At 39.4% G+C, this 15,424-nt stretch overlaps 1 protein-coding gene across 3 annotated transcripts in view; it reads left to right on the top strand.

Annotated features, from left to right (window-relative positions):
* The first annotated feature begins 136 nt into the window (after positions 1–136).
* LOC118432423 (histone-arginine methyltransferase CARM1-like) overlaps positions 137–15,424 on the top strand; it is a 22,492-nt gene continuing 7,204 nt past the window's right edge. For 2 of the 3 annotated variants that reach the window (XM_035843985.1, XM_035843983.1), the window contains exons 1-9: positions 137–322; positions 9,242–9,364; positions 9,631–9,746; positions 10,881–10,919; positions 11,377–11,442; positions 12,450–12,560; positions 12,905–13,082; positions 14,019–14,191; positions 15,225–15,310. In XM_035843985.1, coding sequence (XP_035699878.1) covers positions 187–322; positions 9,242–9,364; positions 9,631–9,746; positions 10,881–10,919; positions 11,377–11,442; positions 12,450–12,560; positions 12,905–13,082; positions 14,019–14,191; positions 15,225–15,310 — 1,028 coding nt within the window. In that variant the 5' untranslated portion in view covers positions 137–186. Of the gene's footprint in view, positions 323–9,241; positions 9,365–9,630; positions 9,747–10,423; positions 10,463–10,880; positions 10,920–11,376; positions 11,443–12,449; positions 12,561–12,904; positions 13,083–14,018; positions 14,192–15,224; positions 15,311–15,424 lie in introns of all 3 variants that reach the window. The other variant, XM_035843984.1, reaches the window with a different exon arrangement.

Genomic DNA, 15,424 nt, shown 5'->3' with positions numbered 1-15,424 from the left:
GTTATAAGGATTTTATCAAAATTTTATATTGTTCTTATATCTTCTATATACTTTTTTATGTCCAATTTATCAAGACAAGTGTATTCAAGAGATTAATACGTTCTTTATGCAAATCATCAGGTATATTTAGGTCCCTTTAGACACTTGAACTTTGCCATCCTGAACGACGTACGGGGTCTTTCCAACATGGCGCCTGTCTTTGAAGGTGTGCAACTATGCTCTATCTCGGACAATTCCGGACAATTTCAGAGTTCTTCGCCACAGATGGTCAAACTTGAGGTCAAACACGATGGCCAAGATTCGACCGTCGTCATATACACAGGTAGGTCGGACTGTACTCCCGTAGTTTTCCCGCGAACTCTCCTGTCATGCCTGTCTGAAAACAAAGGCATGACAGCTCGCCACGATGCGCATGCTAACATAATCCCCTGTGTATATGAACCAAACCGCAGTAAATAACTGCTGTATATGATACCCCTTCAAGCTGTCGACTTCCCCTGGCACTAAAACTTCCTTGTCGTCCGATCTGAAGGCTAGAAGTTTCCTTTAAATAAATTTGGCATCTGGCGTTTGTCAAGTGAAAAAATGCCGACTTGTAAATGGCCCATGACAAAGGCTTTTAAGTGTTCTGGTGAAAATTTATTAGTACTAGTAGCTCTCAAATAAAGGACATTTAAATTAAAAAAAGGTTTTTGTTTCTATCCGAAAATAAATCTATATTTCGGCTCATTATGTTTTGGAGGAGTAGATAGCAATAACTTTAATTTTGTATTTGAATTAAATGTGTAACATTATACCGACTGTCGGACGACTCGGACCATTACCAAGTCGGCCCAGTCAACTCGGCCCATCTGCCGGGTCAAGTCGGACCACCCCCCAGCCCCCGGTCGGCAAAAGTATCTACAAAGTATTTCGAGCAAAGGGCACCAAAATCATACTGATGATCAAAATTTGATGAAACAGTTGGGCAAACTAATTACACGTACAAGTTGAGCCATTTTTACATGTCACATATTATTTTCATGTCTTCGCACACATCACGTAATCAGAGGCAAACGAAGTGGCCCGCTGTTGGATTGGGATTTGGAGCGGCAAGATATGATGATGATCGTCACATGCGGTTGGCAAAAATAAAAAGTTTAATTAACGGCGAAGACTACTCTACAAAGCGAGCTTAGTTAACGGCAAAGACCACCAAAATCATACTGATGAACAAATGAAACGGTTGGGCAAACTATCTAAGTATTTACACGTAGTACAAGTTGAGGCATTTTTACATGTCTGTATCTGTATCTATATAGCCGGTATAAACTATAACCGCCGTTCGGCGTAACACACCAGCGTCTGCATCTGTATCTATATAGCCGGTATAACCGCCGTTCGGCATAACACGCCAGCTTCTGTCACATATTATTTTCGTGTCTTCGCACACATCGTCCCATACGGTCGGCAAAAATATCTACAAAGTATCTTTAGTTAACGGCAAAGACTACTCTACAAAGTGAGCTTAGTTAACGGCATGGGAATAGTCCGACCGTGGTACATGGGGATGGTCCGAGTTGACCAGGGGGTGGTCCGAGTTGACCAGATTTTCAATGGGCCGAGTTAGTAATGGTCCGAGTCGTCCTGATTCCCATTATACCGGTATGTTAATTTTATACCATTGTGTAGTGTATTTGACAAAGGAGATAAAACCACCAAATTGTTGGCAGAGAAACCAACTTACTGATATCATCATCATTACTGATATGATGATCTTTAGCTGACTTACAACAGTCTTTACAAAGTATTCCACACAAACATGTTCAGTCACAAACTGTATGGTCCTAACTTCTACTTCTAGTCTTTCCTGTTGTGTTTTACTGGGAATAATCTGAATGTCCTTGTGATTTAATCATTGGTGTGTCCCAAGTCAAAGTGTTGGGCCCATTCTTGTACAACTTACAAGATCCCTTGATATGCTGCCTATGCCAAGGGACATGAGCCTTATTAGATTCCTTGCTAACGATGGCATGTTTAGAATCTGTACATAAAAAATGAAAGATAAAATCCTTTTTGCTGATGACGGTGAAGTCAATTCACTCTAATGATGCTGAAGAAGAGTGATGGGTGTCACTCTAAACGTCCAACAGTATGTGTCTCCTGTAAATTCATTTATGCTCGTCTCAATAGATTTTGCTGCAAAACGAAAATCCAGTATTTGTGGTAGCCTTGAGTTCACAGTTGAAAAAATAGTCATAACAATGGAAGCCAGAGCAAATTTATACAATGTACTGCAAATATCTTATTATTTACACACAGTGATTTTACATGCACTAGTAATGTATGTGGGAGTTTCACTGGGATAAACAGGTGGGCTGGTTAGAGATGGTCTAGTGCTTCCATTCACTTCAGTTACTATATATCATATGCAGTTCAATTGATTCCTTGACAAGCTGGCCGTGCAGTATTACTATATTAGGCAATAGAAAAACTGTTATCATAACATCATATGACGATTCAGATAATACAATGTCTGCCCAAAATAAGGATGTGATATTATTACTGGATTTGAATCAAATTCAGCTACCTGGGAAGCACCATCACCTCGGACTGCAGGTGCATTGCAGACATACAGGTACGCATCGGTCGGGCGGCTGCGGCTATGGCAAACCTGGCAAACATCTGGTCAAATAAACAACTCTCCCTCCAAACGAAACTCAATCTCTATAATAGCTTAGTTCTTTCCATCTTGCTCTATGGATCTGAGGCATGGACACTAACTGCGTCCTGGGAGCAACATCTTGACGCTTTCGACACAAAGTGCCTACGTCGCATCCTTGGGCTGCACTGGTATGACTTTGTCCCAAATGCCACAGTGCGTCAGATGACGAAGCAACCCCCCATATCTCAACTGATCAGGTCTGCCAGACTACGGATTTTTGGCCATCTTGCTAGGTCGTCACCTCTGTCCGAACCAGCCAGGCTCATCCTTGAACCGACCCCAAGGTGGAGAAGGCCAAGAGGGAGGCCCCGCATGAAATGGCTGGACCAGCTAACATCAGACCTGGCAGCTGTGAACATGGACCTCCCCACTGCCTGGCAGGCTGCCCAGGACAGGTCATTCTGGAGAAGATGTCGAGGCGCCACGCTCTTAGGAGCAAGCGGGTTGTGAGTGTGAGTGAGTGAGTGATTCAGAAGAAAGCAGTGTTTCCGCCAGAGGGGCGTCAACCCGTCCAATGACGGTGCCATTTCGTTTTGGACGGCTTGAACGCAACCAGAGGCCGTCCTCATAAAAAAATTGCGACCCACATTTTGCCGAAAAATCTGTACAAAGTCGATAAATGTAAACCGCAGTTTTGTGTTTTGTATTGAAGCTAAAGGCTTAGGGGACGCCGTCCACAGTCAGAAAGCCGCTCACTGTTTGTTTTGCTATTGTTATGGTTGTTGACAATGTGTGTCGGCGGCCTTTCGCATACGATAATCTCATTAAAACCCGTTTTTCAAGGTCTCAGTTACGCGAATATTTTGCCCTGTCACATTTCGAAAACTTGGCGGTAGGTCGATCTCGCTATAAGTATAACACTACAAACTAAACTTTGTTATTGGAAGAAATAAGACAACACACTAACTTTGTCTAGATTAACAACTTTAGTCTCTGTTTTCATCGTCAATCATCGTAAACAAAACAAAACACGATGAACAGAAACATGTGCCCACCGGCCCGGGTGCTCGGCACAGGGAATCCCCGACCTCGTTCAAGTTCGTTATCGGCAACACAGCGGAAAAATAAAGTGTTCACATAAGAGGTGCTGGAGTAAAAAAACATCAAGTATAACTTTGGTTCCTCTTGATATGACTTTTGAGCCCGCAAAATCTCCGAAAACGGCAGAAATTTTCGGAATAAATACGCTCAAAATGGCGCTCGAGAGCTTGTTGATTATCCTGGCCAATCACAGCGCTAGTAGTTTCCCATGACGTTGCTAGCTTTCCCAGATCTCGCGAGAAGTCAGCACGGGAGATTGCGGGATTTCGGTCGCCATTACGCACATTGCCGCCGATAGACGATGTTTTTTGTCATTTCTGAACGCAAATTTCTCGATCTATGGAAGGTTTTAGATGATTTATAAGTATACCACAACATAAAATACAATATATAAAAATGTTATTTCTTTTTGGAAAGTCCAAGAACCGTTTCTGGAACTTTTTATAAGTAGTAGTACTCGTTCGGTGCGGCATTGCGGTACGCAGCACAAATCAAAACATCCTTGTTGTTACGGCACTGAACTTTATCTGACGTTAGTTGTTTTGTTTTTTCTTGCGACAGTTAACCGTTAACTTGAATTTTCGCGGTTTTACAATTGAATTGAATTTTCGCGGTTTTACAATTAAAATTAATTTTCGCGGTTTTTTAATTAAATTTAATTTTCGCGGTTTTCGTGCCCCAAGGTGGACGGCCTCCCAGCTGAGGTCTGGCGGAAACACTGGAAGAAAGAGTTGGCAGCTGCATTTCAAAAAAAGCTTTTAGGAGGTCCTGACCTATGTCACTTATTCTCTGTCCCAAGAGTTATCTACCATTCTAAAATAACCATGAGATATCAAAGCCAAAAGTTCTACTGCAGTACCGTAGAAAGCCGCTTGGAGGCCCACACAGCTACCAACAAGGATCGGCATCCACAGCTTCTTGATTTATGATTTAAACAGATGTACAAACACACACGCATACACAAACAAGCACACACACACACACACACAAATGGCACCAAAAACATAACCTTCTTGGCAAAGGTAACTCAATAAACAATAAATACAGTTGCTGTGTACAGATAAGGATAAGCCACAGTACAGTAATTTCATTACAGAGCACTTACTGGAAGTACAGTACAGTTCAGTAGACTGTTTTCATTGAAAGTCCTACAGATATTTTGGCAGCGGGAAGTGTAGAACAAGCATAAAAGGTGATGACATCTAATGTTCATAATTTGGCACACATACATGCATGTTGTACTTAGTTTAAACCAAAGAAGAATTTCAGCCTTGAAAGAAAGGTAATGTTTTTCAATCTTTTTAATTTTAAGCTGAAATGTTCTTTGAATTAGTCTACTCTGATGAAATTGTCAGTGTTTTTTATTGCACTCTTTTGTTGAATGCACCTGTAAATAATTAAGTTTATTTATTTATTTATTTCTGTGTTAGTAAAGTTTACCATTGTTGTTTAAAAAAAGTTTCAACCATAGCTAGTGTGGTCTCAGCCCTTTTTACTACAGCATGCAAGCTTCAGATCAAATGGTGCAAGGCGTCCACTTTTTGGCAGAGCGCAACATTTTCCACTGGAACAGTCAACACTATCCCTTACCTTTATCTATTGTGGCATCCTTTCAAGTCGTTTCCGGCATGTTTAAGTGTCAGGGGTGGGGACGGCAATGTCTTAGGAGACAGGAATATCAACAAACCTACATGTGTAACATGTCTTTGTGCCTTCAGCTCACAATGCACAGAAGTGTGTAAATATCAATATTTGCTGCATTTTTGTTATGCACTAGAACATGGTAGACTTGACTTTAGAGAGAAAAGAGGTACTACCGGTAGTAATTCATTTTGTCTTCAACATGACTCCTTGAGGTGGGACATGTATTGTAAAATATGAAATTCTTTGTGTTTTTAAGTGCGCAAACATATCACACACTCTACAAACATGTTTTACCTACCATTGAACTGAAAGATATACAATATATATTCGCACACTTGTTTTTCTCTCCCTGTGACACAGACTGAAATTATTTTGTAATGCATTGCATACAATTATGTCTAGACCTGTCACATTCTTGTGTCAGTTACAGTCATTACACATGACCTGTGGCCTACTTACCAGAATTTTTATCATATTACATAACTGCTGGGACATATATACATAATATGACACATGTGGTATCATGGTAATGAAAGATGTACACCGAAGTTTGAAACATTAATTGGATTCATTAATTGGATTTTGAAAGTTTTAGATTGAATGTTTTGACTAGCAACCAATGATGCAACAAAGGCTATCAGTCTTGTGTATATTCATTTAACTGTAAGTTAAAAGTGTTGTGTTGGAGAAAGATTTGGGTTGAAAAGTCTATGCCATGATAGACATGTAGATTGATTAGTAGAACTAACATGCACAAGAGATATGTAGTAAAATGACCACCCAGTTCTTCAGATGAGTAAATTGGTAAATAGATATATTATTATTAGGGCTGGGTATCGGTACGGCGTACCGGTACAAAAACGGTTTTTCTTATTGGACCAGTCCAGAAAAACCGGACCTGAAAAAATTAGGTGGACCGGATGTTGGACCTATTAGAAAATTAACAGATTGTTTGATCAAGCATTCACAGGTTTTGGTGCTTGCAGGTGGAAGAAAATAACAAGAGTGAAGTAGAGAAAATATTATAGTCATTTCTACCAAGTTTTACAGTCAATCGTACAGGTGAAGTTAGCGTTGTTGGATTTTAAAACGTCAGTTTGAGTCGAATACTCCACCAAACAGATTTCTTTGCAGTGAAATGGACCATTGGCATGAGTCATACTAAATCAGGTTCAGGTCCGGACCTGGACCTGATCCTTTGGACCTGAACTGGACCTGGACCTGAACTTTCTGTACCAGTACCCAGCCTTAATTATTATATATGTGAAATGGTAATATGATAGAAGTGATGAAATGTCTGCCATCAGTTCTTCATTCAGAGACTGCTGGATCTAAGATCATAAACATAAATATTTTATTTCTATAGATATACATATTTGCACCTAACTGCAGGAATTTTTATTATTCCTTTGGGAATCCTATAATTGAGTGTAGAGAGATTTGTAGCCAATTCTAAGAAATAACAAAGATTTTATGCGAGTCAAATTTAACAGCATTATACTGTACATGCAAAATGTAATCTATAATATTAATATTCAGTGCTGGCTGTATGTATTTTCAATCCATCTGATTTCATACAGATACATATGGAAAGGCTATAACAGAAAACCAGCTTTAACAGACAGGATTTAAGAGCAATTTCTGGAATTAAGACACTGTCAATCTTAGATGGTGTCAGATAAGTCCCTGTACATCACTTCTACAAATATTGGCTTGACTGAAAGTATTAATGGGCCAATAATGGCCTCAAGCAACAGACTAGAAATCTGGGAATTTTTATTTGGTGTCAGCTGTCCACAGGCTATCATTGTGTCATTCGTTTTGCCCAAAGATAAACAATTCCTGCAAGTGTTGGAATTTAAAAATGGATGGCTATCCTTCCCTAGAGCTTAGAGGCTTGAAGGCAGCTGCCTCCAGTCATCTTAGGATTTCCTGAAGTTGATCTGAAGGAAACTGTGTTGGTGGTCATGACTGAAGTTCTATTTTAAAACATTACATGTCATATTCATAAGAAAAATGTTACTTACAGAATGTTTTCCCCTCAACTATCTTTAAAAATGATCGAGGATATTTGCAAACGCTCATGCATGTGAAGAAGAGATGGTGTTGTATGGTTTATTTTTTCAAGAAAGGATCAATTTTTTTTTCCGTAGTAATTCTTTAACTCAGTGAGAGGCCCCCTTAAGGGTGTATGTTGCAATGTCCTGTTCGTGATGACAAAGGTCAAAGATATGGGTCAAGCCTCCAGGGTGGAGGATATATGTTATAGTCAGATGTGTATTGATAAAACATCACATGGTTCTGGAGGTCACAGAATGTCCTGGAAAATAACATTCTACTTTGAAGTGCCTGAAAGTCTTTGAAATGCAAGAAAGGTCCTTGAAAAATGTAGAGACCTGGGCTGGGGTCATCTTCCAACCTTATGTATAATTCATTGCCATTGGGTGAAATAAAAGCTTGAGAAGACAGCATATTAATCACATTGGTTGTACTTGTAGATTATTGAAGAGTTTTATTGAGTTAATGCATGTTAGGACTTTAATAAGGTCTTTAAGTTCATGGTCAAAGTCAATATTTGGTACTCAAGTCAAAAAGAAGGTTATGACTAGACCTGTGGGGATTGCTTTTAAAAAATTCAGGTTGTTAGCTTTTACATAGATCTTACATAATTTTAGTCTTAACGGTTTTATTTTGTTTAGGTACTTAGGTACTTAGCATTCAGGTCCAAATCTGTACCTTGCAAAACTATTTTACATGTGAAGTGAATTACTGTTGCTACATAGCCCAATGTACGTGCAGAAGTTGGTTTGTTGGTTGAGCACTCAAACTTGTTTCCCGACACTATATACTGACTATGTAACACACATTTGTGAAATGCCAGTGTGAAGTTTGTAGACACAACAAACTGCACTTCCTGGACACCATGTTTACCGTCCGGACACATCCGTACACCAAGGTTGTCAAGATTTGTATGGCATTTTCCTGTGTATGTCTGAGTTGACTAACAGTAACACAGTTACTTGACAGTTAAAGTAGACTCAAGAAAATGGGATTTTTGTACGTCTTACTAACTTAGCAACTTTCTTCAACCAACTTCCAATGTCAATTTATAAGTCTAGTAGTGTTCACATGTTCTTTTTTGTTTCTCTAGAATGACTAAATGATTAATGGCTTACTGATACTATCTTCGTAGTTAGCAATACACTTTGTCAGTTGGTCTCATTGTGATTTTCAGTAGCAATTAAATCAGTATTTACTGTACATACATGTATGCTGTAAGCTGTGATAGCATTACAAATACCACCTGTGTAAAGGTTAAGTTCTAAGGTCACAGCTACAGTTGATGTTTTCCTTCATTTCATTCTGGACTTTATGACAATATTCAGAATTTCTGTATCTATATAGCTGGTATAACCACCTTTTGGCATAACACTTAGTCTTATACGGGTAGAAACGGGTAGAAAATGACCAGAACAAAATCGATGACGTGATCTTTTAAACGTTATACTTCCAATTAGTTTTTTTCATAAGTTGTATACATGACTTGCTAAATCAGACTTCCAATTCTCCAAGTACCCTGTTGCACCAATTCTACATTGCATCCTGACACTCAGCTAAATTTGCATCTCTACTACGGAGTTTACAGACACAGCTGCAGGCACACACCAAGAAAACACAAACCAAAAACAATACCTTCTTTTTTACAGAAGTAACAAGTGTACATGGCTATTTTAGACAGAATATGATGATGCTACTGTAAATGCTTATTTGTTGCCCTTAAGAACTTCGTTGTATTCAATCTTGTTCGTAACGTAAATTAAAGCTAATTATGATTGGTATTATTGTTGCCAGGTAACCAAGATGCCATGACGTTCCTGCTTGATGTGAACACGGAGTGCAGCCGCGTGGGGCGACAGTCGTTCATGCTCACGTCACAGGAGAACAGCCTGCTTCTGCGCTTCCCTACAACCGGGGGTGAGTCATTATATACTGTTGTAGTAGTAGGAGCTGTAAGGGATAGACCATTCTGGTCAAGAAAGGGTTAGTATGAAATGTCTAGTTTTTTTCTGTTGGAAGCTAGTTCTGTTTGTATTTGTGGTTGTGTTTTTTTAGTTTTACATTAATCTGTGCTACATTGTGAGTGTTCTTTTTCTTAGATTTCCAGCTCAAATTTACACAATGATATCATGATTTACAGGGAAAATGAGTCTTGACGTTTTTTTGTTTGTTTTGTTTTATAGCATTTTCAGAATTTTATGACCATGTGGAGGACGCCAGGCACAAGACAAACACCAAGAAGAGACGGTCCATGTTCCAGATGAGAACAGACGAGGCTTCTGCTACACAGTATTTCCAGGTAACATTTCCACTTTGCCTGTTTATGGTTGAAATTACACAAGAAGCATTGTGCGTATTGGGTCAAACGTGAAGGCCCCTAACAGTTATTGCCTAGACGTGTTTGTTAATATGTCAGGGACCCTCACCTTTGATGTATTACCCACAATGCATGTCGCTGCGCATTTGCACATGGAACCATGAATCATCATTATCATCATCGGTCGACGTGCTTACAAATGACAGGTTTATACTATGAATATGCTTATATATTATCCGTATTGAAGTAAACACAAAGTCATGTTTTGTTGAACTTAATACATGTTTGTGAAAATGTATTAAAGCATTTTGATTGAAAATTAACATTTGATTGAACCTCTTTGAATGTTGTTTGTTATTTCTAATCTTCTTGTTTTTGGGAACTGACATTTTGTGTTTGTTTTTGGCAACACCTCTCGGGCAAAATCTTTTTGAAAGTTGCTTGTGAATAGAATAAACCTATGTAACAAGCTAACAATGATGCTATTTGTATGAGGGTCTTGCTTTTTTATTGTTTTGACAGATAAAAGTTTGAGAGTTGTGTGAGCATGTTTTTTTTTTTAACAAAATAAACTGAGGGTTTTGCTTCGTTTTGAGGTGAGGAGGACTGACTTGACACTAATTGTTTGCCGTGGTGTGGCTGATTTTGTGTTTTTTCAGTTTTATGGATTTCTGTTTGAGCAACAAAACATGCTGAAGGTAAATTGAACGTTGATGTTGTTGTGAAGGGGCGTCCGGGAGAACTCAAAAGGGTGCCTGAAATTTATGGTCTTCTTTTAGAAATTCTAGTCCCCAAACTTGATAAGTAGGCCAAAATGGAATTGTATGGTTCAAATTTCTAATTTTGAGTCACTTCCATAGAGTTTCTTTACTTACCACCACATATTGTCTCATGTTAGAATTTGGGAAAAATTTTTGCTACTGAAATTTCCAAATGCTGTCATCACTTAGCACTGCTATCCGTATTAGGAGATGTTTGAGTTTTTGTTTTGAAAAGAATATCTCAATTCCCAAAGTAAGACCAGTTTTGTAAGATTGTACCCTTTCGAGTTCCACCGTGTGCCCCCCTCCCCATGTATGACTTTATACTGAGCTCTATCTGTCCCCTTCTGTGCAGTTCTATAGCTACCTGTCCCAACAACAAAACATGTTACAGGTATGGCTGCCCATACTGCTATATAGGTAGACTTTTACTTATAGTTGTATAGAGCTGCACTGATTTCAGAAGTAAAGTAGAATTAGAGCAACATAAGCTTTGACTGCACTTTTGCATGAAGTCAATTTCGCTAAAAAAAATACTGAGAACTTTCATCTCATTTCTTGATATAATTATTATAATTCATATGCAATCCTTGTAGTACTATATTACTGTGTGCCTGACTGTAGAACAGAGCTTGTCCATATTTATTTCTTGTGTATGCTTAAAGATCAAAAGTAGATTTTTCTTGAAACCCACTGAATATTTGCCCACTATGAGTATTGCATACTGCATGTATTATCACATATCTATTTTAGGACTTGTTAATCTGTTGTACTTCTTTAGATTTAAAGTTTAGGTTATTTCTTAAATTCCAAAGTTGTTGATTTTCTGATGTTGCCCCCCTCCCAACCAGGACTATGTCAGAACAGCCACCTATCAGAGGGCAATGCTGCAGAATATGGAAGACTTCAGAGGCAAGGTAAACAGGAAACACCACACTCTTCTTCTCTGTGCTTATGGAAACCTGTGATGTTGTGTATTACCTTTGGCACAAAAGTCATGTTTTAAGTGCGGTCTGTGGATGGATTCCCTATGATATTTGTCAATAATGGGCCATCTGGTTGCTTATGCTGTACTACAGTCACTGTGGAACTTCATGTGTGATTGTGCTTGACTTGTAAAACTCTCTAGAGTCAGTAGGAGGCATCGGTGTACAAACCAAAGCTACATGTATATCTGGGGAGGGAGTTCTCTTCCGGAGCTGCGCAGAAAGTGCCCGGTGCCTACCCTTAGCCTCTTCATTGATAATAATTTTTTTTCCATGGGCAAATTTTGATCACAAAGGTCGAGATTTCTGCAAGAGGGACTGAAGCATGTATATTTTTAAAATCTTGCCAAAAATTGTGACCTTTGGCATGCTGTGACCTGTGAGTGACCTTCATAGTCATGACTGGGACATGGACTGATCCATTAGGAGAGGGGGTGAAATCCTGACATCATGACAATCATCTGGCTGTAGCTCGTTAAAATGCCGGAGTTGAACTCGGGCTTTTTGAACCAAAACAAACCTAACAAATCCAGCTTTGCAGTGGGGGTAAAGACTTGAGGTTTGAAATGTAGGTAAATGTGTTTTTAAGTGATTGTTTGGCATGGCTTGACCATGTAGGGAATGGGCAATTCAATTTAGCAGCCCCTCCCCATGTAGTCTGGTTAATGATGATAAGCATGGCTTATACAATGAGGTTACTCGCCATCAGGTGTAGTTCAAACCTCAATGAGTCAGACTTTTGTGCACCTGAAACCGGACCATTGATTCTTTTACGCAGACCAATTTTTAATTTTCCACAGTTTTTGTCCTTTCACAATTGTGTCTAATTTTGATCAAAATGCAGGCAATGCAAAACTTTCCAGAGATGACAGGGGGCATTCATGTACAAAATAAAGCTATGTACATATAATATAACCAATGGTTGTTGTCTTCCACAGGTGGTTATGGATGTGGGGGCGGGGTCAGGGATTTTGTCGTTCTTCGCCGTCCAGGCCGGAGCAGCGAAAGTGTACGCTGTGGAAGCGAGCAGCATGGCAGAACATGCAGAGGTCTGGATTTTATTACAATTTTGAAATGATAATCTAAATGCACATCATAAAATGAATCGTAATTGAGTTACCTGTTATGAATGAAAAGCAGAGGTATATGCTGAGCATAACTTGATACTAGGTCTTTGTTAGTTCACAATTTTGCACATAGTTCTAGTCAAGCATTTAGCTATAAACCATTGATGATGTTGAGTTTTGGAAAATACTTTGATTTTTTATATCTTGTTTACTCAGGCATTTTACTCGGCCAGCTTATAATGAGACATTATAACTTGGAGTCTCATTCATAGGAATATGATTTTAAACTTATTGGTCTGGTAACATTGCTCTTCCACCAATCACAGAATCTGATCAGGGCGAACGGTCTGAGCGGAAAGGTGCAGATGATTCGCGGGAAAGTTGAGGAGGTGACGGTACCTGAGCAGGTGGACGTGATCATCTCAGAGTCCATGGGGTACATGCTGCTGAACGAGCGCATGTTGGAGAGTTTCCTACACGCCAAGAAGTGGCTCAAACCTGGAGGTGAGAAACAACAGTGCACTCCTCTTGTTTTCTGTTCAGGACATGTTGATATGGTTTTATTTGATTTGAAGACATCATCAGGGAACTTAAAAACCAATTTGTGTTTGTAGAAAAAAATTTGGTAAAAAAAAAGTTGCCTTCATTATGAAACTTAAGTGGTCAGAAAATTTGGCAAATAGCTTAAGACACAGAGTATTTTATATGGAATGCACTCCTCTTGGTTTCTGTTAATTAATGTTGATTTGATTTTATGGATGCCATCCTCAAGGAATCCCCAAACTGCAAGTGTGCAGAAAGAAATGTTTGGCAAAAAAAAGTTACCATCAACACAACCTATGTTTTGAACAAATGATTAAAGACACACAGAGTATATTATACAGAACAGAAGATTCTTCAGTTGTGTTCTTTTATATCATCTTGGACTTTGAAGTCGACTTTGGCAATCATTCTAACATTAGTGTCCATTTTCCGAAGTTTTTTATGGCATACATTCGCTCATCTTGCAGCTACTTTGTGCAATTTACAGTATGGTCTAAAAATTGATGTTCGCACGGATGTCATCTACATAATGGGCATTCGATCAAAGAAAACACTAGTGAATTCCCACATCGCAAAGATGATTGAGTACTTTAGAATTGTGTAACTTGTCTGGTTAGTGATGATAAGCATGGCTTATACAATGAGGTTACTCGCCATCAGGTGTAGTTCAAACCTCAATGAGTCAGACTTTTGTGCACCTGAAACCAGCTACTTTAATCTTTCGTTGATATTAGATTTAATTTTTAGCCATATTTTAAGGTAAGATTATTATATGGAAAAATTATAGCTGTATACAGAATAGTCAATTGTTGCATCGGAAGGAAATTGCTATATGATTTTTATTACACATGTACACCACAAGTAGTATAATGTGAGCCTTATTGTTCTCATTGTTAGGGAGGATGTTTCCTTCCCGCGGAGACCTGCACATCACCCCGTTCATGGACGAGCAACTCTACATGGAGCAGTTCAACAAGGCCAACTTCTGGTACCAGGAGTCCTTCCATGGCGTCAACCTCTCTGTGCTCCGGGATGCTGCGGTTAACGAGTACTTCAGACAACCTGTTGTAGTAAGCACCGAACTTTACTATCGGATTTATTGTATAAAATATTGTGTTATTGACAGAATTCTTCTGAAAAGGGATTTCTTCAGAGCGATAGTTGAATCTATACTATTGTATGGCTCACCAGCTTGGACACTAACTAGGAAACTAGAAAGCAAGCTTGATGGTACTTACACACGTATGCTGAGGGCCGTGCTTAACAAGTCATGGAAACAACATCCTACCAAGGAACAGTTGTATGGCAATATTCCTGCCATATCAACCATCATCAGGGAGCGTAGGACCAGATTTGCCGGCCATTGTTTTAGAAACAAAGCAGAGCTTGCTAGTGAACTCATACTGTGGAAGCCAGCACACGGGTATACACATGCAGGGCGACCTCGACTAACCTACATAGACCAACTTGCCCGTGATGTGGGGCTTCGGGTCGAGGACCTAAAGAACGCTATGGGGGACAGAGAAGTCTGGAAGGAGAGGGTGGACTTGGTCCGGGCAAGCAGCCCGCGATGATGATGATGATGAGGGACAGAATCTTTTATTGTACTTTTGTATAGCTGTGCCCGAAATACTTTTATTGGCTGGTTGATGATGAAAAGCATGGCTTATACAATGGGGGAACTTACCTAGCAAAACCTTATTGGTTTTGACAGGTTTAGTTCAAACCTCCATGAGTCAAACTTTTGTGCACCTGAAACAAGACCATTGATTCCAAAACCATACCCAGTCGCCTGAGTAACTGCTTTTTGGCATATCTTATTACCTGGCAACCGAACAACTACAACCAGACCATGCATTAAAGGAGGCAGTAAAGGAAACAATACAATAGTCTCACCACAGAGTGACAGGAATTGAAGGGCAAAAGGTCATTTAGGCAAGGATGACAGGAAATAGAGTTCAGAGCAGTAGGAAATGATCAATTGACAGTGTATTGCTAATCAAAACCATATTTGCATAATCAGTGAACTACAATTAAAAAAAGACATATGAGATCTTTTTGCACTCTTTTTGCTAAGCTCATGCTTTTGTATTGTTTGAACAGGACACGTTTGACATCAGAATCTGCATGGCAAAGACAGAGAAGTACACTGTGGATTTCCAGACTGCAGATGAGACTGACCTCCACAGGTGAGTGATGGAGTCACTTCTGTGTACCAAGGGACAAGTGACACAGATCAAACTCACTGCTTCTAGTTCCAGAGCCAGGGCCACTAACCACTGGATTAAGCACGCTAAAACTGT

Source organism: Branchiostoma floridae, chromosome 15, assembly GCF_000003815.2.
Source record: "Branchiostoma floridae strain S238N-H82 chromosome 15, Bfl_VNyyK, whole genome shotgun sequence".
NCBI lineage: Eukaryota > Metazoa > Chordata > Leptocardii > Amphioxiformes > Branchiostomatidae > Branchiostoma > Branchiostoma floridae.
The sequence above is the reverse complement of the archived record's forward strand: the minus strand, read 5'-3'. Positions and strand labels throughout refer to the sequence as shown.